Source organism: Erinaceus europaeus, chromosome 15 (genome assembly GCF_950295315.1).
Source record: "Erinaceus europaeus chromosome 15, mEriEur2.1, whole genome shotgun sequence".
Classification (NCBI taxonomy): domain Eukaryota; kingdom Metazoa; phylum Chordata; class Mammalia; order Eulipotyphla; family Erinaceidae; genus Erinaceus; species Erinaceus europaeus.
In genome coordinates, this window is record NC_080176.1 from 65,070,242 (window position 1) to 65,092,080 (window position 21,839).

At 40.8% G+C, this 21,839-nt stretch overlaps 1 protein-coding gene across 1 annotated transcript in view; it reads right to left on the bottom strand.

Annotated features, from left to right (window-relative positions):
* Window positions 1-21,736, bottom strand: part of CFAP53 (cilia and flagella associated protein 53) — a 32,883-nt gene extending 11,147 nt beyond the window's left edge. The window contains exons 1-6 of the mRNA XM_007515956.3: window positions 20,698-21,736; window positions 14,889-15,118; window positions 13,791-13,964; window positions 7,759-8,062; window positions 4,000-4,218; window positions 1,987-2,203 (exon numbers count right to left, since the gene is read on the bottom strand). Of these exons, the coding sequence (XP_007516018.1) occupies window positions 1,987-2,203; window positions 4,000-4,218; window positions 7,759-8,062; window positions 13,791-13,964; window positions 14,889-15,118; window positions 20,698-20,766 (1,213 nt within the window). The 5' untranslated portion in view covers window positions 20,767-21,736. The remainder of the gene's footprint in view (window positions 1-1,986; window positions 2,204-3,999; window positions 4,219-7,758; window positions 8,063-13,790; window positions 13,965-14,888; window positions 15,119-20,697) is intronic.
* Window positions 21,737-21,839: the final 103 nt, after the last annotated feature.

Consider the following 21,839-nt stretch of genomic DNA (forward strand, 5'->3'; position numbering starts at 1 on the left):
TTCTCTCTGTACTATCCAACAACAATGACAACAACAATAATAACTACAACAAAACAACAAGTGCAACAAAAGGGAATAAGTAAATAAAATAAAATATTAAAAAAAACCCTTAACATCCTAATAGAAAGGATAAGAAAAATAGACAAACTTCCCAAATTAATAGCTAGAACTGGAAAATATACATATTTCTGTCCCAAAATTCATGCATATGAACTTATCTCAAACAAGCAAATGTGATTTTTTTTAAACTATGTATAGAGGAAGTAACCTGCAATGCTACAATTATAGTAAAAATAGTCAAAATATAAATAGGTCTGTTATATTTGGGTAAAATAAATTATATGAAAAATAAATTCATGTAAAAATATTAAATGTATTTCTCAGCAGTCACTAAGTTTTCATAATTTATTTATTTTTATGAGAGAGAAAGGTCTCATAGAGTAGAACATGGCTCTACTCTAACATCTGGTGGTATCAGAGGTAGAAGCTGGAACCTCAGGCATGTCAAGTCCTGTGTTCTCATGTGCTTAGCTATCTCCCCACCCTAATTCTTTTTAAAGAAAAATAACCTGGAAAATTGTTTATGATTAGTGGGAAATGCAAGTTGCAAAACAACTTCTATACTAGGATCCCAATTTTTTAAGGGAAATTATATGTGTATTAAAAATTTTGGAAGGAACTAGGTGAAGTTATGAACAGCAACAATTACTGGCTGGTAGAATAGTGATTGATTTTGCTTCCTTGTTTATAAATAATCCCAATGTTCAATGTTTTCACATTTCCTCAACAACATTCAAGAAAACAGAAATCTTTTGTTTTACTTATGAGCTTCTAATTTTCCTAAGACTCCATCAATACTGGCTTAACAATTTCCAACTGCTGGAGAATTAATCACTAGAAACCAGATGTACTTTTTCTTACAAAGACAACAAGTGTGAAACCTATTTGGTACCCTAATAGCAAATCTGACATTTGCTGACTCTGCAGCTCATTGGGCTGGACATGGAATGGTGGAAATCTGGAGAGAGCAATTCATCCTCTGGAGAAATGTTCCCTTTTGTGACCAAGCACTGTTTGAAGCTGAGGGTATTAATGGTGTGCTAAGACAGAGATGTGAGCAAGCCACAGCAAGAGCCCTGAAAGGATTTATTATGAATGAGGAACACAGAGGCCCTCTCAAAAGAGTGAGACATCTGAGCAAGTATTGAAGGAAGGTCAAGATTTCTCATGATCTAAAGCATCACAGGCAGGGAAAGCTACCCAGGCAGAAGTCTGACAGTGTGAGGATGGCTGCTGGGAGAGAGGATGAAGGAGAGGAGGGAGAGATGTGCATCTGTGCTCTGACTTCTCACTGTCCTTTATACTTACTAAGGCAAAGCATTCATAGGACATTCTATTTCTTTAACCTTGACAACATCTCTCCTATGAATCTGCTGGAATATAAAACTCTTTTAACACCTATGCTTCCTGCATTTAATTAATTACGTTCTACAAGGGTGCTTGTTGGTGGCACACACAGTTAAGTGCACACATTACAGCAGGCAAGGACCTGGATTCAAACCCCCCAGTCCCCACCTGCAGGGGGGAAGCTTCACAAGTGGTGAAGCAGGGCTGCAGGTGTCTCTCTGTCTCTCTCCCTCTCTCCTCCTCCCCTCTCAATTTCTCTTTCTCTATCCAATAATAAATAAATAAATAAATAATATTTTAAAAAGCAGGGATCTTGGGCAGGGGTAGATAGCATAATGGTTATGCAAAGAGACTGTCATGCCCAAGGCTCTGAAGGCCTAGGTTCAATCCACCATAAACCAGAGCTAAGTAGTGACTCTCTGGTTAAAAAAAAAGATTTTCTTTCAAAGCAGGGATCTTGTCTTCATCCATTCTACATTTCTCATAGCTGTCATATATAATGCATATATAAGTATATTTTTCTGCCATTTAAACTGACTTAAGGCCTAATTATAATAGTACTATAAATCATTTCCTTACACTTTTCTTGAACTTGAAGTTTCCGTGTACACATGACCTCATTCAGGAGTTGTTTCCTTGCCTCCTTTTCGAGCTTCAGCTGCTTGTCCTTTTCTGCCAATTTCTTTTCCTTCTCTTTCTCTAACATTCGGTCCAACTCTTTCTCCTGACATTTTTCTTCCTCACGCTGCCGTGCAATGTATTGATTATATATCTTCTGTTCCCTCATCATCTCTTCCTACATAAAAAAATGTTTCATGTTGTTAGAAGTTTTAGATGAGATAATGAAACTGAGTTCAGAGGCAATATTTTTTCATTATTGACGTTTACAGCACCAGCTCAACTTTTACAAATAGAGAGAAGGAAACAGACAAAAGAAGTGAAAATCACCACAGAACTGAAGTTTATCTCAGTAAGGTTGGGAACTGGGTTCAAACTTGGATTACACACCAGACTCACTATCTAGATGAGCTATCTTGCCCTAAAGCAATTTTTAAAAAAGATTTATTTATTTATTTATTAACAAGAGAGAACCAGAACATCACTCTGGCATATGCTAGAGATTGAACTTGGGACCTCATGCAGGCAAATCCGACACGCTACCCACTACTATGTCCTGGGCCACACAGAACAATTTTTTTAAGAGCTACAACTCTTATTCCAGAACTATGGATTGAAATATTTATAGGTAAAATATTATATATACAATTTACTTGAAAATGCTCAGGGGAATGGTAGATGCATACATGAAGCCTACCGCAATAACTACATGACTCACCAGCACAAATGGCTACAGAAAACCAAATGCCATTAGGTTTCCTTCTGACTGAATATAGTAGGATCTCTTCAGCAGAGGTGCCAAAATGCAGCTCTTGCTGCACACATTGTACATAAAGAATTTAGAACAATACAGAAAATTCCTTTCTCCTCCACATTCTCTCCAACAGCTGTTGTTTCTGTCTTTTCTAATGTGTGACAACAAAGACAAAGACACCTATCTAAAGAGATCTATGCACAACTATGTTCATCGCAACACAACTTATAATGGCCCAAACTTGAAAGCAACTCACATAGATGCCCAATGGCAGATGAGTGGCTAAGAAAGTTGTGCTATATATACACACAATGGAATACTATGCAGTTGTTTAAAATGATGAGGTCCTCTCCTTTGCAATATATTGATCAGAACATAAAACTATCATGTTGAGGGAGTCGGGGGGTAGCGCAGTGGGTTGGGTGCACGTGGCGCAAAGCGCAAGGACCGGTGGAAGGATCTCGGTTCGAGCCCCCGGCTCCCCACCTGCAGGGGAGTTGCTTCACAGGCAGTGAAGCAGGTCTGCAGGTGTCTATCTTTCTCTCCCCCTCTCTGTCTTCCCCTCCTCTCTCCATTTCTCTCTGTCCTGTCCAGCAGCGATGACATCGACAACAATAATAGCTACAACAATGGAAACAACAAGGGCAACAAAAGGGAAAAAAAATTAAATAAATAAAAAACTATCATGTTGAGTGAGAGAAAGACCAATACATAATTATTTCACCCATAGGTGGAGATTAAGAAAAAAGGACAGTAAGTGAAAACATATGTTGAAACTTGGACTGAGTGTGGTGAAAAAGCAAAGGACTTGTGGGAAAGGAGGAAAAGGGATGGAATGAAAGGATATTATGGTCCAGGTGTATGATGGGGGAGGAGGCCCTAGCTTGGAGGACCAAGTGTTTTCCAGACACCTAGGCACCTATCATGGGGAGATGAGGGGCTATGCCTATGTAAATTACCACCCTCTCCCCCACATCCTCACTGCAGGTGTGTACCAGCAGCTTGAACACACCTCACACATGGTAACGTGAGCTCTAATGAGTGTGCCACCATCTGCCTGTGAAATTCTATTTCTAGCATTCTCTCAGATGATGCTATTGGTGCATGAAACATGCTGCGTTGCGAGTAGTGCTCTATAATTTACTCTCCATATGGCTGGGTCCTGTGAGACAAGAATTTCATACACCACATAACAGGCCCTTAATAAATGAATGGCTTACTCTTTTATGCTTCTTTTTATCAGCTTCTTCTCCTAAGTCTTGAAGGGCCCTTTGTATGAGCTTCATGTTCAAATCCTGCTCTTCTCTGTGTTCCTGCTGAATATGCTCCATCTTCTCTTGGAAGGCTTTTTCCAGAGTGGCTCTAGTTTCCTGTTTTGACCTTAGTTTCTTCAGCCTTTCCTGTTCATTTTCAAATTTTATTCGTGCAGTATCATTTTCCTAAGGTAGAAGAAAGGTAAAGAGTGCATCAGTCTGTAGTTGGGCAAAGCAAACAAGTTAATATATTTCATTTAAATGGAAATAAAAGGTATATTGGAAAAATACACATACACACCTGGACTTAGGATCAATAAGGAATAAAACAGCTTTTTTTTTTTTTGCCTCCAAGGTTATTGCTGGGGCTCAGTGCCTGCACCACAAATCCACTGCTCCTGGAAGCTACTTTTTTCCTTTTGTTGCCCTTGTTGTTTTATCGTTGTTGTGGTTATTATTATTGATGTCGTTCTTGTTGGATAGGACAGAGAGAAATGGAGAGAGGGGAAGACAAGAGAGGGGAAGAGAAAGATAAACACCTGCAGATCTGTTTCACTGCTTGTGAAGCGACTTCCCTGCAGGTGGGGAGGCGGGGGCTCAAACCGAGATCTTTATGCCAGTCTTTGCGCTTTGCCCGACCCCTAAAATAGCTTTTTATTGCTGAGACAACAATGCCATAAAATTGCTTTGTGGTGGTTATAAATTAAGAAATTATTTTGGAGTTCAAAATGCAGAAAAGTGTAAAGAAACACTACCTTGGTAGTTGGGCGGTAGCGTAGCAGGTTAAGCACAAGTGGTGCGCAGCGCAAGAACCCGCAGCGTAAGGATCCCGGTTTTGGCTCCCAACTCCCCTGCAGGTGGGGAGTCGCTTCACAGGGGGTGAAGCAGGTCTGCAGGTGTCTTTCTCTCTTCCTCTCTGTCTTCCCCTCCTCTTTCCATTTCTCTCTGTCCTAACAACAACATCAATAGTAACAATAACTACAACAACAACAATAAAAAAAAAGGGCAACAAAAGGGAAAATACATATATGTAAAAGAAATACTACCTGGGAGCCGGGCGGTGGCACAGTGGGTTAAGCGCACATGGTGCCAAGCCCAAGGGCCAGCATAAGGATCCCTGTTCGAGCCCCCAGCTCCCTACCTGCTTCACAGGTGGTGAAGCAAGTCTGCAGGTGTCTATCCTTCTCTTCCCCTCTGTCTTCCCCTCCTCTCTCAATTTCTCTCTGTCCTATCCAACAATGACAGCAATAACAACAACAACAACAGTAATAAACAACAAGGGCAACAAAAGCGGAAAAAAATATATTTAAAAAAATACTACCTTTAATACATCCAGAAACTGGTATAAAAGAATTTCTACTCTCTATTTTCACAAACTTGAAAATGTTCACAATAAAATATTTTAAAAAGGTGAAATTCTCTAGATATAGACCAGGTCCTGTGAGATAGAGCATATGTTTACACGTATCCATAAACTAGGGCAAAATATATACCTGAAAGCAAAAGTACACAATAGTTTGCAGTGAGTCAGTATAAAGTTCCTAATGAAATAGTATCTAATTAGACTTAGATACCCTCCTCACCTACTTCCTATTACAGTTCTCTCACTCACTCCAAAGCTAACCTTAGCAAAGCAAGGACTGCAAAAGCTGAATAAGGGCAAGAGAAGGGCATACTTTAATGATGACTCTTTAGTCACTATCAGGCCACTCCATCAGCTGGGGCCCTTTTCGGGGAGTCCTGAGATTCCCAGACAGACATGATGGGCCTAGACCTCGAATAAATCCCTCTCTCCATTGTTACAGGTCATCTCTATCAGGAACAACAAAAAAGACCCCTTTGTGGGCCCCCCATAGGACCTTGCCCTCAACTTGGATCAACAATGGTAGAGAATGTTCCATTCTCCGAAGGAATGATAGACAACATACTCTATGCTACACCTGGGTAAGATGGGTCAATATTGGGGCAGCTTGGAATGTTCCTCCTCATGATCACAGAATGTGAGCTCAGATCTACAGGGATGCAGAGGTCACATAGGTTCCTAAGCCGATTATGGGCCCCAGATCACATCAAATCCATGGGGTTTACAGTCAACAATATTTATACCCCCTTCCCCATATTATGGAGCTACTCTTTTCCCTGATCCAGCTTTCTGTCCCTTTTCCAGCCATGACATCATCTCCCCAGAGAATAACTAGGATCCACCTGCATATCAGATTTCAGGCTCAGAGGAAAAAAAAAAAAACTAGTATAGCCACAGGCCCTTCAAAATATAACTAAAATATGTCTACTAGCTATCTATAAAACGGAGGACACCCCCAACACCTCATCTGCACTATTCCAGCCTTTAGGTCCATGACTGTTAAACAATTTGTTTGGCTTTGTATGTTAACTCTATTTTCAGCCACCAGGTTCCAGATGCTAGACTTCCCTTGACAGACAACCCCAGCAATGTGTCCTGGAGCTCCACTTCCCCAGAACCCCACTCTACTAGGGAAAGAGAGAGGCAGGCTGGGAGTATGGATCGACCAGTCGATGCCCATGTTCAGCAGGGAAGCAATTACAGAAGCCAGACCTTCCACCTTCTGCATCCCACAATGACTTTGGGTCCATACTCCCAGAAGGATAAAGAATAGGAAAGCTATCAGGGGAGGGGATGGGATATGGAGATCTGGTGGTGGGAATTGTGTGGAGTTGTACCCCTCTTATCCTATGGTTTTGTTAATGTCTCCTTTTTAAAATAAATTTTTTAAAAAAAGGTGAAATTCTTAAAATGACAGTGATGTGATGACAAAGACCTTAGTAATGGCTACTAGGGTTAGGACAGAGACAAGAGTACAAAGTGTAGCTAGAAGGAGCTTCTTTGTATGATGGAAGTTCTGTATCCTGATTTTTTTAATTCCCACCCATCCTGTATCTGATTTTTTATAGTGGTTGCAAACATGTGATAAATTTTCATACAGCTATATTCATTCCCCCAATGAGTTTATATAAAAGCTGATGAAACTTGGATTGGGTTTGGCATAGTTAAAAAAAAAAAAAAAAGAAAAGAAAAAGAGATGGTTTGGAAACTATTCATCTGCTATTAAACTCCTCAAAATAAAATCAAGCCCAAAGAAGCTTCCTATGTCTGAAAATACTTTATTTTTTACATTTCCCTAAAGTTTCAATATTTAAGACTCTCTAGAAAAATGATAGCTTTTCCTAAATTTAATGATATTTCAGTGTCCAGTTGCTAAAGTCTATATACGTATAACATAACTATTTACATGAGTGCTTTCTCACATTTCCAGTAATATCTCTAATTTCTACACAGTAGGGGCTAAAATATCAATTACTGCTATTGTTGGTAATGGTGGTGGTGTATATTTCCATAATTGTGTAGAATTTTATATAGGATTACAGAACTGTCCATTTCCCTATCAAAGGATGAAGGGGATATTGTCTAATTACAAGTAACACTCCAAGGCATTGCCAAAGACTACTTTATCTCACCCTTAAAACCACTTCTTGCCTCACTTCTCAGATAAAGAAACTGAGTCATGCCTAACACAAGGGCTGGTATGGCTATTCTGAGCCTTGAAAGCTAAGGTCCAGAACCTGGCCTGTTATCCTATGAATCAGAATCAGCCCAGATCATCAGACACATTATACAGTAATGCACCTACAACTGACACTAAACCCACTGCATGGCTTATCCTATGAGAAGCACTTTAAAAGGCCCACCACAAGGCGTGCCTCCTCTTCCTTCAGCCGCTGTGCTGCCTTCCTCTGTGCTATGATGCTGGTGATTTGGGCATTCAACCCCAGGCGAGTATTCTCCACCAGCTCTTTCTGTCTCCTTGTCTCTTCGGCTTCTCGCTTTTCTTTGGCTAATCGATCTTCCTCCCAGAGCTTTGAGAACATCTGCTCTTCCACCAGTTTTTGCCTTTTGAGCTCTTCATTAAATGCTATCTGTGCTTTCCGGTCCTCACACACATTCTTCTGATGGATACAAGACAGTTCAACACGGAACTCCTCGCAGCATTCCCTGAAAGGAGAAGTTGGAAAAGGTAAAAGCCAACCCTTCAGGAGACACGCCTTGATTCAGGGACACATCTAGAATCACACCTGTGCGAACAAAAGCAAAAGACCTGCAGGTAGGCCATGTGAGCAAAGATGGGGGTGGGGAACAGCAGGAAGGGAGGCACCATGAAGTCACAGACAAAATACAAGCACTGGAATCTGGCTGAGCAGGTTTGAAATCCTACTTATGAACATTTTCCCTGTGACCAAACTCAACCAATTTGAGCCTGTTGTTCCATACATAAAATAACTGTCTTAAGGTTCTGGCAAGGGTCAAAGATAATGGAAGTAAGGAGTTGTTAAAAGACGCTCAATTATGGTAACTTGTGCTAACACTGTAGAGATACTAGAAGAGGGACAGATTCTTTAATATTATAAGTAGATTAAGGCTTTGCATGGGAAAGAACCTAAAGTATATTCTAGGAAAAAATGCAAAACTCCAGTCAGGACATCAGGCTGAAGCACCCTCAGTGTCCCTAGATTTGTAATAACTGCACACTTCTACTAAAGGGGTTGCTCTCAGAGTTGAGAATGCAGCTGTTTTGTTGCCTTTGCACACCCAGGCTTATTTACCATTCAAAAAGAAATGCTCTCTCAAGGTTGGGGAGACAGTGTAATGGTTATGCAAAAAGATTTTCATGACTGAGGCTCCAAGGTCCCAGCACCACCAAAAGCCAGAGCTGAATAGTGCTCGATATTAAAATAAATAAGAAACAAATAAAAGCCTAGAAATGCCATCTTAATAAATGTCATTTTAACAAATGCTTAAGATCTCATCTGTGGCAGGTGTAGATAGCAAAGAGACTCTCATGCCTGAGGCTCTGAAGTCCCAGGTTCAATCCTCCGTACCACCATAAGCCAGAGCTGAGCAGTGCTCTGATATTTCTCTGTGTCTTTCTCTCTCTTCATCTCTCTAAAAAATAAATACTTTAAAAAATATATATCTGTGGGAGTCGGGCTGTAGCACAGTGGGTTAAGCGCAGGTGGCGCAAAGCACAAGGACCAACATAAGGATCCCGGTTCGAACCCCGGCTCCCCACCTGCAGGGGAGTCGCTTCACAGGCGGTGAAGCAGGTCTGCAGGTGTCTATCTTTCTCTCCTCCTCTCTGTCTTCCCTCCTCTCTCCATTTCTCTCTGTCCTATCCAACAACGACAACAACAATAATAACTATAACAATAAAACAATAAGGGCAACAAAAGGGAATAAATAAAATAAAATAAATATTTAAATATATATATATATATATATATATATATATATATATATATATATCTGTACTTCTAGCTTTATACAACTGCAGTTGTAATATCTTCAAAACTTCTTCATTTATGAGAATTTAGGACCCAAGCAGTGGCATATCTAATTAAGAGCACATACTACAAAGTGCAAGGACCTGGGGTTCAAGATCCCAGTCTTCACTGGCAGGGAGACATTTCATGAGCAGTGAAGCAGTGCTGCAGGTCTCTCTCTCCACCCCTTCCCCTCTTGATTTTTCTCACTCCAATAAAGAAATAATTTATATTTTAAGAGATTTATTAAAAAATCCTTTGGTCCATTTTAACACATTTCAAAGTGATCTTCTACTCTGTCTTCATTTAAGATTATGTGGGACTAGTTTAGAGATACATATTCATTCTCATTACTGGGGCTTTAAGAGACTGAGTCAATGCTTTCAGATAGAAGGGGGGGCGGTATGGGGGTGGGCAGAGGTGCGCTGGGTTGGTACCAAACGCAAGGACCCATGCAAAGATACCAGTTCAACGAGCCCGAGTCCCCACCTGCGGGGGGGGTTGCTTCACAAGTGGTGAAGCAGGTCTGCAAATGCCTGTCTCTCTCCTGCTCTATCTTCCCCATCCCTCTCAATTTCTCTATCCTATCCAAAAAATTTGGAAAAAATGGTCACAGGAACAGTGGTTTCCTAGTGTAGGCACCGAGCCCCAGCAATAACCCTGGAGGCATAAAAAAAAAAAAAAGAAAAAGAAAAAGAAAAAAGAAACGGGGAGAATGAGGAAAAGATACATCACCAAAGCTCCCCCTAGAGCAGTGGGAGCTGAGATCAAATGGGGTCATGCACATTACAAAGTAGGTACACTATCCAGATGAGCTATCTTCCAGCCCAAGCACATTTTTTAAATTCTATACCCCCTTTTCCTTCACCATCTCTCAGACCAGCCCTATTGAATGACAATATCTGACCGTAGGGTCTAGGGATCTATGCTTTTTGGAGTTCCTCTAGAAGCTCTGGTCTAAACCAAGTTTGAGAACCTCTAGTTAAAGACGCAGTTTATAAAAATTAAGTCATCCTGATCCTAATCAAATCTAGCAATAAAAAACTGAAGCTTATAGAATAGAACTTCTAGATATCTGAGCTGCTAAGACTGAAAGAAAAGGTCTAAACTCTTATTATAAGAGTGACTGATACCACACACTGGCATTTATTAAGGAAGTTAACCATTTCATAAGGACAATTCTCATTTCCCTAACTAAACTGGTATCTCTGAGTTCTGAGACTCACATATTTCAGGAATAAGTGTACTACACTACATTGCCTAGCTAATGGTTAATAAATACTTGTTGGCTTAACAGACATATAACCATGCTGATGAGCAGTATAATGACTAACCAGCAGTAGTCCAAATTCTATGAAAGGCTCAAAAAAGTGTCAGAAGCTAAAACTGCTTCCCAATCTTTTCTAGTCCTAAGTGGGAACCAGGGGCTTGAACACAGAAAAAAAAAATTTTTGGCCTCCAAGGTTATTGCTGAGGCTCAGTGCCTGTACCACAAATCCACTGCTCCTGGAGGCTATTTTTTTCCCTTTTGTTGCCCTAGATGCTTTATCGTTGTTGTGGTTGTTATTATTGTTGTTACTGATGTCATTGTTGTTGGATAGGACAGAGAGAAATGGAGAAAGACAGAGAGGGGGAGAGAAAGATAGACACCTGCAGACCTGCTCCACCGCTTGTTAAGGGACATCCCTGTAGGTGGGGAGCTAGGGGCTTGGGCTGAGATTCTTTTGTTTGTTTGTTTATTATTTGGCTTATGGTGGTGCAGGGGATTGAACCTGGGACTTTGGCGCCTCAGGCATAAGAGTCTGTTTGCATAACCATTATGCTACCTACCCCTACTGAACTGGGATTCTTATGCCCATCCTTGTGCTTTGTGCCACCTGTGCTTAACCTGCTGCACTACTGCCTGACCCCCAGAAATTTTTTAAAAGGGAGTAATCACTGGTGAGAGGAAAACATTTTGTGTTTTTAAGTGTTTCACATGGTAATTTAATATGTAAAATCTTATTGCATCCTCACAAGCATTTATAATTTAAGGGGGGGGGGGGTTTGAGTCTTATTCCCACTTCAGAGTGACAGCTACTAAAACTCAGCGAGTCTGAAACACTTCCCCAAGAGTACTAATATTATTACAATAGTGATTGAGTGTTTACTATTGGTCAGACACTGTGTAAGACCTTTGCATGTATGAACTCTTGTGATATTCATAACAACCAATGTTTCAATAAGCACTGTTTCAAACTTAGATTATCATCATCCTTCGTTTACAGATGATAGAATGGAGTCACAGCACAGCTGAGTTTCTAATATAAGCTCACACATATCATATATGGTAAAACTAGAACTGAAGACTTGACTGTCCCTGGATTTGGGTTATTTGGTAGTTCATTATATTTATTATACCTACCAAAAAAATCAAAGTGAAAAATGTCCACCCTTAACCTGGAACTCATTTCATACAAGACTTGTGTATTATAGGACAATTAAAAAGAAATGTCATGGGCCTGTGTGGTGGCACACCTGGCTGAGCGAACATGTTACAATGTACAAGGGCCCAGGTTCAAGCCTCTGGCCCCCACTTGCAGGAAGAAAGCTTTTGAAGTGATGTCTCTCTCTGGTTGCTGGTGTCTCTCTCTCTTTCCTTCTCTATCACGCCCTGCCCTCTCAATTTTTGGCTGTCTCTATCCAATAAATAAAGATAATAATTTTATTTTTTGCCTCCAGGGTTATTGCTGGGACTCAGTGCCTACACTAAAAATCCACTGCTCCTGAAGGCTATTTTCCCCCTTTTGTTGCCTTTGTTATCATTGTTGTTATTATTGTTGTTGTTGTTGCTACTGCTGTAATGTTGTTGTATAGGACAGAGAGAAATTGAGAGAGACGGGGAAGTCAGAGAGAAGGAGAGAGACACTTGCAAACCTGCTTCTCGGCTTGCAAAGCGACCCCCCTGCAGGTGGGGAGCCAGAGGCTTGAACTGGGATCCTTACGCCGTCCTTGCGCTTTGTGCCTTGTGCACTTAAAAATAAAAAGAAATTTCATTATGTACCCAAAGCATGGTCCAGGCAACATCTGAACTTTAACAATCTTATCTCAAGTATTGATGAAGGTAACTACAAGATTGGATAGAATGCAGTAAAGACCAAGGATCTGAAAAATAAGTCACCATGGGTCTGGGACAAAAAGTGAATCAAGAGTGGGGAACTAGCTCTTCCTGTTAGAGGACAACTTGAATGCTTAAGGCCCCAGATGCCATGGTCCCATCCCCTGACACCATCTATGCCATAGCCGAGCAGTGCTCTGGTCTTTTTCCTTCTCTCCCTCTTTCTCCTCTCACATTCTCTCATAATAAATAAATACATCTTTTTTAAAAAGTATGTCAAGAGTTCAGGTGATCAGACTAAGAATGAGGATGCCAGGAATATAAATTGGTACAGTCTCCATGAAAACCAGTATAGAGGTTCCTAAAAAAAAAAAAAAAAAAAAAAAGGAGCAAAGAATTGCTATATAATCTAGCAATACCTCATCTGGGGATATCCAAAAGAAACCAAACCACTATCTTGATTCCCATATTCACTACAGCTTTATTACAACAGCTTAAAAAAAAAAAAAAAAAAACCAGAAGCAATCTAAGTGCTCAACAATGTATGAAAGAAAACATTTTAAGAATACAATAGACTATTATTCACTATAAAAAAGGGAGGTCAGAGCACCTGAGACTACATGAATGAATTTAGGGGGCATTTTAAAAGTGAGATAATTCAGATAAAGACAAATCTTATACAATCTCATGCACAGGTTGAATCTAGAAGAAGAAAAAAAAAGCTGAACATATAAAAGAGAGTGGTGGTTCCCAGAAACTAGAAGCAGAGGAAATGAGGAGATGTGGGTAAAAAAAAATACAAACTTTCAAGTACACTGTACATTCTGGAAATCAAATGTATAACATGATGACTCTAGGCAGTAATAGCATATTGTATGCTTGAAATTCACTTCGAGTAGATCTCTCAAGTGTTCTCAACACATACCCAAGAGCCCTCAGCACCTGTGTTATTCAGTGATGTATACCTAATTACCAAGGTTTAAAGACATAACGACTGTGTATAACCCTTTAGAGCTATACTTGCTTGTAAGCAAGCATTCCTAAATCTTTTAATTTTTTTTATTATCTTTATCTATCTTTTAGAGACAGCCAGAAATCAAGAGGGAAGAGGATGGTAGAGTGGGAGACGAAAGACAGACACCTGCAGCACTGCTTCACCACTCGCAAAGATTTCCCCCTGCAGGTAAGGGCTGAGGGTCGAACCCGGGTTCTTGCGCATTGTACGCTCAACCAGGTGCATTACCACCCAGTCCCCCCAAATTTTTTTTTATGTACCAACTTCAAACTGTTTTTCTTACATCATTACCTGAATTGTTGGTCTAGCTTTTCAGCCACAAAATCCTGTCTCTCTTTTTCTTTCTTTTCTTTTAGTAACCTGATTTTCTGTCTCATTCTATCTTTCTTCTCCTCAACTGTTTCTTCTTTCAGTTGCATTTCAGTAAAATATTCACTTTCTTCTGATGCTAAAAGTTCACGAAGCCTGAAATAAAATGAAACAAAAAAAAGGTCATGCCACACATACCATTTTACTAATTTTAGTTTACTATATTTGATTTCAGAAATAATCAGTTTATAAGAAGAAAAATACTGTAGTCTTCCACAAAATAAGACCAGTTGCCATTTAAGATAATAAACTAATCTGCTGTCATATTTATTTGGCCACACAGAAGGCATATAATACAATCCTTCAAAAGAAGAAAATGAGCAGATTTTAATGTGAGTCAACATATTCTTTTGTTTTTTATCATATGAATGAAAATATAAACATGCAGTAGCTATTAACTTGGTAGGGATATAAATATCTCAGTCAATATCCTTACTATAAAAATGTAACTGATGGGAGCCAGGCAGTGGCACACATGGTCAAGCACATACACTACAGTGCACAAGGACCTGGATTCAAGCCCCTGGTCCCCACCTGCAGGGGGAAAGCTTCCCAAATAGTGAAGTAGGGCTGCAGATGTCTCTTTCCCTCTCTATCTCTCCCTTCCTTCTCAATTTATTTCTCCATCCAGTAATAAACATATATATATATATATATACATTTTTTTTTTTAATTCACCTAATGTCTGTGAGGTAGCACAGTAGACAAAATATTGGACTCATTGGTCCTGAGTTGGAGTCCCAGAATCACATGTGCCAAAGCAATGCTGTTGTTCTCTGACTCTGATAAATCAAAATTATTTGAGGATTAGGGGAACAGCATAACGGTTATGCAAAAGACTCATGCCTGAGACCCCCAGGTCTCAGGTTCAATTCCCAGTACTGCAAGCCAGACCTGAGCAATGCTCTGCTCTATTATCCCATCTATATCTCTCATTAAAATTAATTTTTATAAGATTTTTTTGATTGATCTATCATAAGTTGTGGTTTTAAGAATGTTCATAGTGATTTGATATCTTACTTATTTCGTCTCTCTTCTGTGTTTATGATATATCCTTGCATGGCATCCTTGACTCTTGCTTTCACAAGATTGTTCACAAACTTGTGGTCAACATGGTGGTCCCACTCAGCTTTCAAACGGTCCCACTCCTTTGACTTTACGGAAGTCAAAAGAGCATTATTTTTCTTTCGATTGCGTTGGATTCTTTCTAGATTTTTCTCAGTATCTTGACTTTTGGGAAGTTTGGCTCTCTGAAAACAAGTAACAAGTATCAGTTATCATAGATGCCAAATCAATTACATCTTTCCAATTAGTTAGAGCTTCTGCCACTACTTACACTAAAACTTGGTGTATTAAAGACTAGTAAATAATCTATAGATTATCTAGTCAAACCAAGACAGTGAATGATTTGCTCAAGGTGCTTCCAAGAGCTGGGGCAGGCAGACCTGTGTAGAACTAGTGGTCTTCTCTAATTCCTAGCCTTGGCTTTGCCACCCACTACCCCACAGTTTGTCAGGGATAGAAAAAATTGCTACTTCCATCAAAGTACTCTCAATTTAAAGACATTATTTCTAGGCATGTAGGACATAAATGAGTTATTAAAAAAAAAAAAATTGCGGCTACCGGCTCCCCACCTGCAGAGGAGTCACTTCACAGGCAGTGAAGCAGGTCTGCAGATGTCTATCTTTCTGTCCCCCTCTGTCTTCTCTCCATTTCTCTCTGTCCTATCCAACAACAACATCAACAATTAAAAAAAAAAATTGTAGGGCTGGGAGGTGGCACACCTGGTTGAGCATACATGTTACAGTGCACAAGGACCCAGGTTCAAGCTCCCTGTCCCCACCTGCAGGGAGAAAGCTTCACAAGTGGTGAAGTAGGGCTGCAGGTCTCTGTCTCCCTATCTCCCCCTTCCTTTCAATTTCTACCCCAAAAATAAAGATTTTAAAAAATTTAAAAAAAAAATTGCAGGGGCCAGGCAGTGGCACACCTTACATACAGTATGCAAGTCCTCAATTCAAGCCCCTGGTCTCTACCTGAAAGGGGAAAGCTTCATGAGTGGTGCAGTAGGTCTGCAGATATCTCTCTCTCTCCCTATTTCCCCCTCCTCTCTCAATTTCTCTCTGTCTCTGTACAATAATAACAAAATAATAACAAAAAAATTGGCTAGGAAGGGAAAAAGTCAAGGGAGAGATAAAAAGAAAAAGGGATGAACATTACTTAATGCTCAGAGGATCAATCAATCAAGAGGACTTAATGATTACCACATCTATGAACCCAAGGAGAGGCCATCTAAATACATCAAACATCTACTGAAAGAGCTACAGCAATATAGTAACAGCAACACAGTCATAGTAGGGGACTTCAGCACCCCACTCTCTCAGCTTGACAGATCATCCAGGCAGAAAAATCAATAAAGAAACAAAGGAGCTAAATGAAGCGATAGATAAACTAGAACTACTGGACATTTTCAGGGTAAAAATGGTGATTTCAGTTTTCAGCCCATTTTGGATGGAGCTTGAAGATCTCATGTTAAGTGAAATAAGTTAGAAACAGAAGGATGAATATGGGATGATCTCATTCACAGGCAGAAGTTGAAAAACAAGATCAGAAGAGAACACTAAGCAGAACTTGGACTGGTGTTGGTGTATTGCACCAAAGTAAAAGACTCTGGGGTGGGGTGGGGTGGGGGGGAGGCGGGGGGGGGGGGGGAGTTCAGGTCCTGGAACAGGATGGCAGAAGACCCAGTGGGGGTTGTATTGTTGTGTGGAAAAAAAATGAGAAATGTTATACATGTACAAACTATTGTATTAATTGTCAACTGTAAAACATTAATCCCTAATAATTAAAAAAAATTATTTTATTTAAAATTGAATTTCCAAATTTTAGTTGAAGTTTGTGTGAAATATAATGGGTTATATCTTTTTCATTTCTAGAAAACAATGTTCCTGGTTGGACTTGACATTATTTCTCTTCTTCCTGGGGCCACAGCTAAATCCACTGTCTTGAGCTTTATATTTTCAATCAATTTAATCAAGTCACTCAGGTGTAAGTGGAGTGGTTGCATCACAGAAGTAAAATTCTTAATTCATGTGACAGAGTCAATTTGACACTTTACACTTAAAACCTCACTCACAAGATTACCAGAATACTAGGGATGGGTTTTAGTAACAGAAACTCCTAACGAGGGAGAAAAAGAGAGAGCATTTTAAGATAAGCTTGATGAAAAGATTCAGGATTCAAGGTACATATATAGACAAATCACTTTTACTGAGCAAGACCAGGCAAGGCTGAAGTGAGCTGGAGATAGATGATGCTAGGGATTATATCATAGGAAACAGCTAATTCACATCAGGATTATCTAGAGCCACAAGTAAACTAGCAAAACAATGCTATTCTACGTATAGCATTTTATGAATGCAGACCAGGTGGCAAAAAGCATGGCTAAGTCAAGTTTAAACCTAGCAGGATACACACAGGAATTCAGATTTCTAGTAGACACAAGGGCTGAGAATGGGAGCCAAGCACCAAAGTCATCAAGAACCAGTATCTTGAGTTGTTAGGATAGAACCATGTCTTGGGTACAATTTGAGTGAAGAGGTAAAAAGAGTGGAAGGTGGTCAAATGACCCTGCTCCCTCAACCCCCTAAGCCAGGGGGTCAGGAAGCCTTTTAAAGGATTAGGACATTCTGTTCAACATTCTGTAATCAGAAAGGACGTGACTTTTTTTTTCCCCCTCCAGATTTATTGCTGGGGCTCGGTGCCTGCACCACAAATCCACTGCTCCTGGAGGCTATTTTTTCCCTGTTTATTGCCCTGTTTTGTTTTGCTTTTAATCATTGTTGTTTATTATTGTTATTGATGTTATTTTTGTTGGATAGGACAGAGAGAAATGGAGAGAGGAGGGGAAGACAGAGAGGGGGAGAGAAAGATAGACACCTGCAGATCTGCTTCACCGCATGTGAGGCAACTCCCCTGCAGGTGGGTTGCAGGGGGCTCGAACCCGGATCCATACGCCTGTCCTTGCGCTTTGCGCCATGTGCATTTAACCCGCTGCACTACCACCGGACCCCCAGGACCTGACTTTTGACAAATGTTATGATCTGGAATTTTCTAACAATAGGATAATGTCAATCCACATAATTTGGGCATTACTCAAAATACATACTGCTTAATAGAAATATGTGAAATAGATCTGTGATTTAACATTTTCTAATAGCACCATCTAAAAAAAAGAAACAAGATAATTTGAACACACTTTATTCAATCAATATATCCCAAATACTGTCATTCAGCATGTGAGAATAGGAATGTTTCAAGTGCTCAAAAAAAGCTCTGTGTGGTTAATGACCACTATGTTAGACAAAGAAACTACACTAAGTTAAAGAAAGAACACAGCATTTAATGACGATCTTGCTTTCATTATGAGTTTCTACTATTCAGTTTAAAGTCTTAAAGGATAATGTTTTAGAGCCTAGATTTTATTCTAGCCTCTACCACTCTTAAACTCTGTGATCTTAGGAAAGTTACTTAGTATCTCTGAATCTATTTCACTTTTGTCCAAAATGAGCAAAATGAATATCCTCCTTATGAGCTACCTTGAGGGCTGGGAGATAGCATGACTATGCAAAAGACTTTCAAGCCTGAGTCTCCAAAGTCCCAGGTTCAATCCCCAGCACTACCATAAAACAGAGCTGAGCAGTACTACGGTGGGGGGGGGGGGGTATGTGAAGCTACCTTGACAAATAAATAACTGGACCACTAGGCAGCACTCACCAGATAACTGGTCTTTCACTTCTTTACTACTTCAGACATTACATAGTTTTTATCCATTTCTTGAATAGAGACAGAGAAATCAACAGGGAAAAAGAGGTAAAGAAAAAAAAAGACACCCACAGCACTGCTTCACCACTCATGAAGCTTCCCCCTGCAGGTGGGAAGTGAGAACTTGAACCCAGGTATGAACAGGCATGGAAACGTGCATTTAAACTAGGAACAACACTGCCTGACCCTCAGACAATACATCTATTATTTAAAAATATTTATTTCCTTTTGTTACCCTTGTAGTTTGTTGTTGGATAGAACAGAGAGAAATGGAGAGAGGAGGGGAAGACAGAGAGGGGGAGAGAAAGACACCTGCAGACCTGCTTCACCGCCTGTGAAGTGACTCCCCTGCAGGTGGGGAGCCAGGGGCTAGAATCAGGATCCTTATGCCAGTCCTTGCACTTCATGCCATGTCGGCTTATCCCGCTGTGCTACCGCCCAACTCCCCCCCTTTTTTTTTTTTAAAGAATTTATTTATTCATGAGAAAGACAAGCGGAGAAAGAAAAAGAACCAGACATAACTCTAGCACGTGTGCTGCTGGGGATTGAACTCAGGACCTCATGGTTGAGAATCCAATACTTTATCCACTGTGCCACCTCCTGGACCACAATAATACATCTATTATTGCTCCCTCCTGGAGTAGCTATCAATATTTCATATCTACATTTCATCTTTGGTGGTGGTAATTCTTCTCCTGTCTCTACAAACTCTAATACCCACACTTATTACCCCAATTTGACATCTGAGTTGCACTAATGCTTCCTCTTCATTCTTCTTAAAGCTTAAAGTCAGTAGGTCTGTTTCTCTAGTTTGGTGATAATTTCTTTTCTGTTTCTCACTGTCTACCAGCATACATAATGACACCTGATCAACAGTCCAATCCCTAAGCTCTGTATTCAGATACCGAGCCCTCAAGTGTGTCAGTCATAAACCATGATTTAAAACTCTACAGTTGTAGAAACCTCCTGTTAACTGACCTCCAGCCCCTGGATCTAGACAGAAAAGAAGGAGCTGGTCTAGATAACACTGAGAATTTCTACAAACATGGAGGAACATAGTAAAACTATATTCTTTGTTGTCCCTTATCTTTTCCCTATTAAGTGCCCTCACAGGCAATATAGCACAGCATCATCTACCGGATTTACCTTTGATGGTTTTAAGAATGTACAGTTTGCTTTTGAAGTTAGGTTAGCAACTTAAAAGGTAGGATCCAGACTCCTAAAGAGCAATCCTAGAGTCATTTTATTTAACCTCTATCTCCCTCTGAGCTGTACAGATTGCATGGGTTTAAGTAATTTCTGGGTAGTAGTCTGATTATATCCGGAAGGTTTTCTGACCAGAAAGAAAACTGGTTTTTAGAAGCAGAGGAACCCAGATGTATAGACTGAGTGTCTGAGGTTCTGAGCAGGGTCCATTAAATTATGAGCAGGCAGCAATACCCCATCTTCACAGCATCTAGCCTTAGAGGACTTGAACTGCCCTAGTTCCACACCTGCAGGGACACTTTTGTTCGGGTTGAGCTGCCACATGGGCTCTGTAACTGCTCACAGTCCCTTACAGCTCAATCCCCCTTCCAAGCAATTTGCACAAGGATGCAGGATTATTCCAAGACCATCAGATGACCGCTGCCTGCCGATTTCCTGCCGTCTGACACACATTCAACAAATTAGGGGACAGAACTTTGCTATCTCGAACTAAAAACTCTCTAGAACCCAAGTAGTGATTTCCCCAAAAGACTCTCTAACTGACCTGGGCTGGGAGAAGAGGAGACGGGATGGAGTACAGGAGGAGCTAAGTGAACCACTTATCTTCCTGTTTTTCAAAATTCGGTTGGTTGCTCCCCTTGAGACCCCATCTAGAGCCCAGGTTGGGCTCAGCAGGGCCTGCAGTGCCCGGGATGGGCCTGCAGTGCCCGGGATGGGGAACCGCAGTAGGTCCCGTCCCGCGCGCGCATGCGCGCGTACAAACAAACGTATACACACACATACACACATACCCCATGCTTACCACCATCACCACTTTGGGAGTGGGACCCTTAACCTCTCGCTGAAGGACGCCAAACCGTTGGCTGTACATTTTCAAGTTCCCTCAGAGGAGGTGGACTCTACACCGCGGCTCTCCAGCCGCAACTGCCTGGCGCTACCACCACACCAACTTCCGGTTGCCATGGTGCACCTGGGGGGAGGGGAACGCCAAGGGAGTGCTACCCCCACCCCCAGGCTGGGACGGAAGTTAGTCCCGTCACCTTGGTGACCACAAAGCCAGCACTGGAGACTTCCTCTCCAAGGGAGATGAGCTGCTGAGACTGCCAGGTCCTCACCCTGCCTTCAGCGAGACCTCCTGCCGACCTAGGACCTAGCTCCCTTCCATAAGGGGTCATCAGAGAGAGAAAAAAAAAATCCTCTTTAATTCAAAGTGCAGGTGAAGATCTAATCCCATTCAAACTGGCTTTGCTATTGATATATTTAGATTCTATTTATGTCTGCAAGTTCAAGCAAGGTTTGCGGAGATTTTGTAGGTCAAACTTTATGACTAGCACTACATTAGCTTTGATGACAATAATCATCACAGGAAAATCTTCTATTTGCTTAGTCCTTTACAGTAATGTGTAATGTACTTTCACACAAAACCTTTGAGCCTCACAAATAGAGGAATGATGAAAGGGAGGGATGGAAGCAAAGACAAGATTGAAAGCTGACCCATCCTGCCAGTCCACTTAACCAGTAATTATAAATGTTATTAATGAAATCTTGCTATTGCACTGCTAGGGCTTAGATTTGGGGTTCCCTGGTGGCAATAGTGATACAGCTCTGTTGGACACACACACAGTAAGTCTGGGGAAGGGAGATAGCTTTCATGCCTGAAGCCCTGAATTCTCGGGTTCAATCCCCTGGGCCACCAGAGAAGTTTGAGTCAAAGGTTACGACTGGATGAGGGTGTGAGTCAGAGGAACAGGTAATCAGGTAGAGAATTAGGATCTCAGGCCAAGAAACAGGCCACGAGATATTATGGAAGCTAGAAGAGGCCCTTAGCCTATAATTCCTATACTTCCTGTCAAGAGCAAGGTGGCCATTATCTAAAAGCCAACTAAGTCACGCTGGTAGTTCATTCTCAAGTGAGAGCAAGTATAGAACAGGAAAGCACTAAGT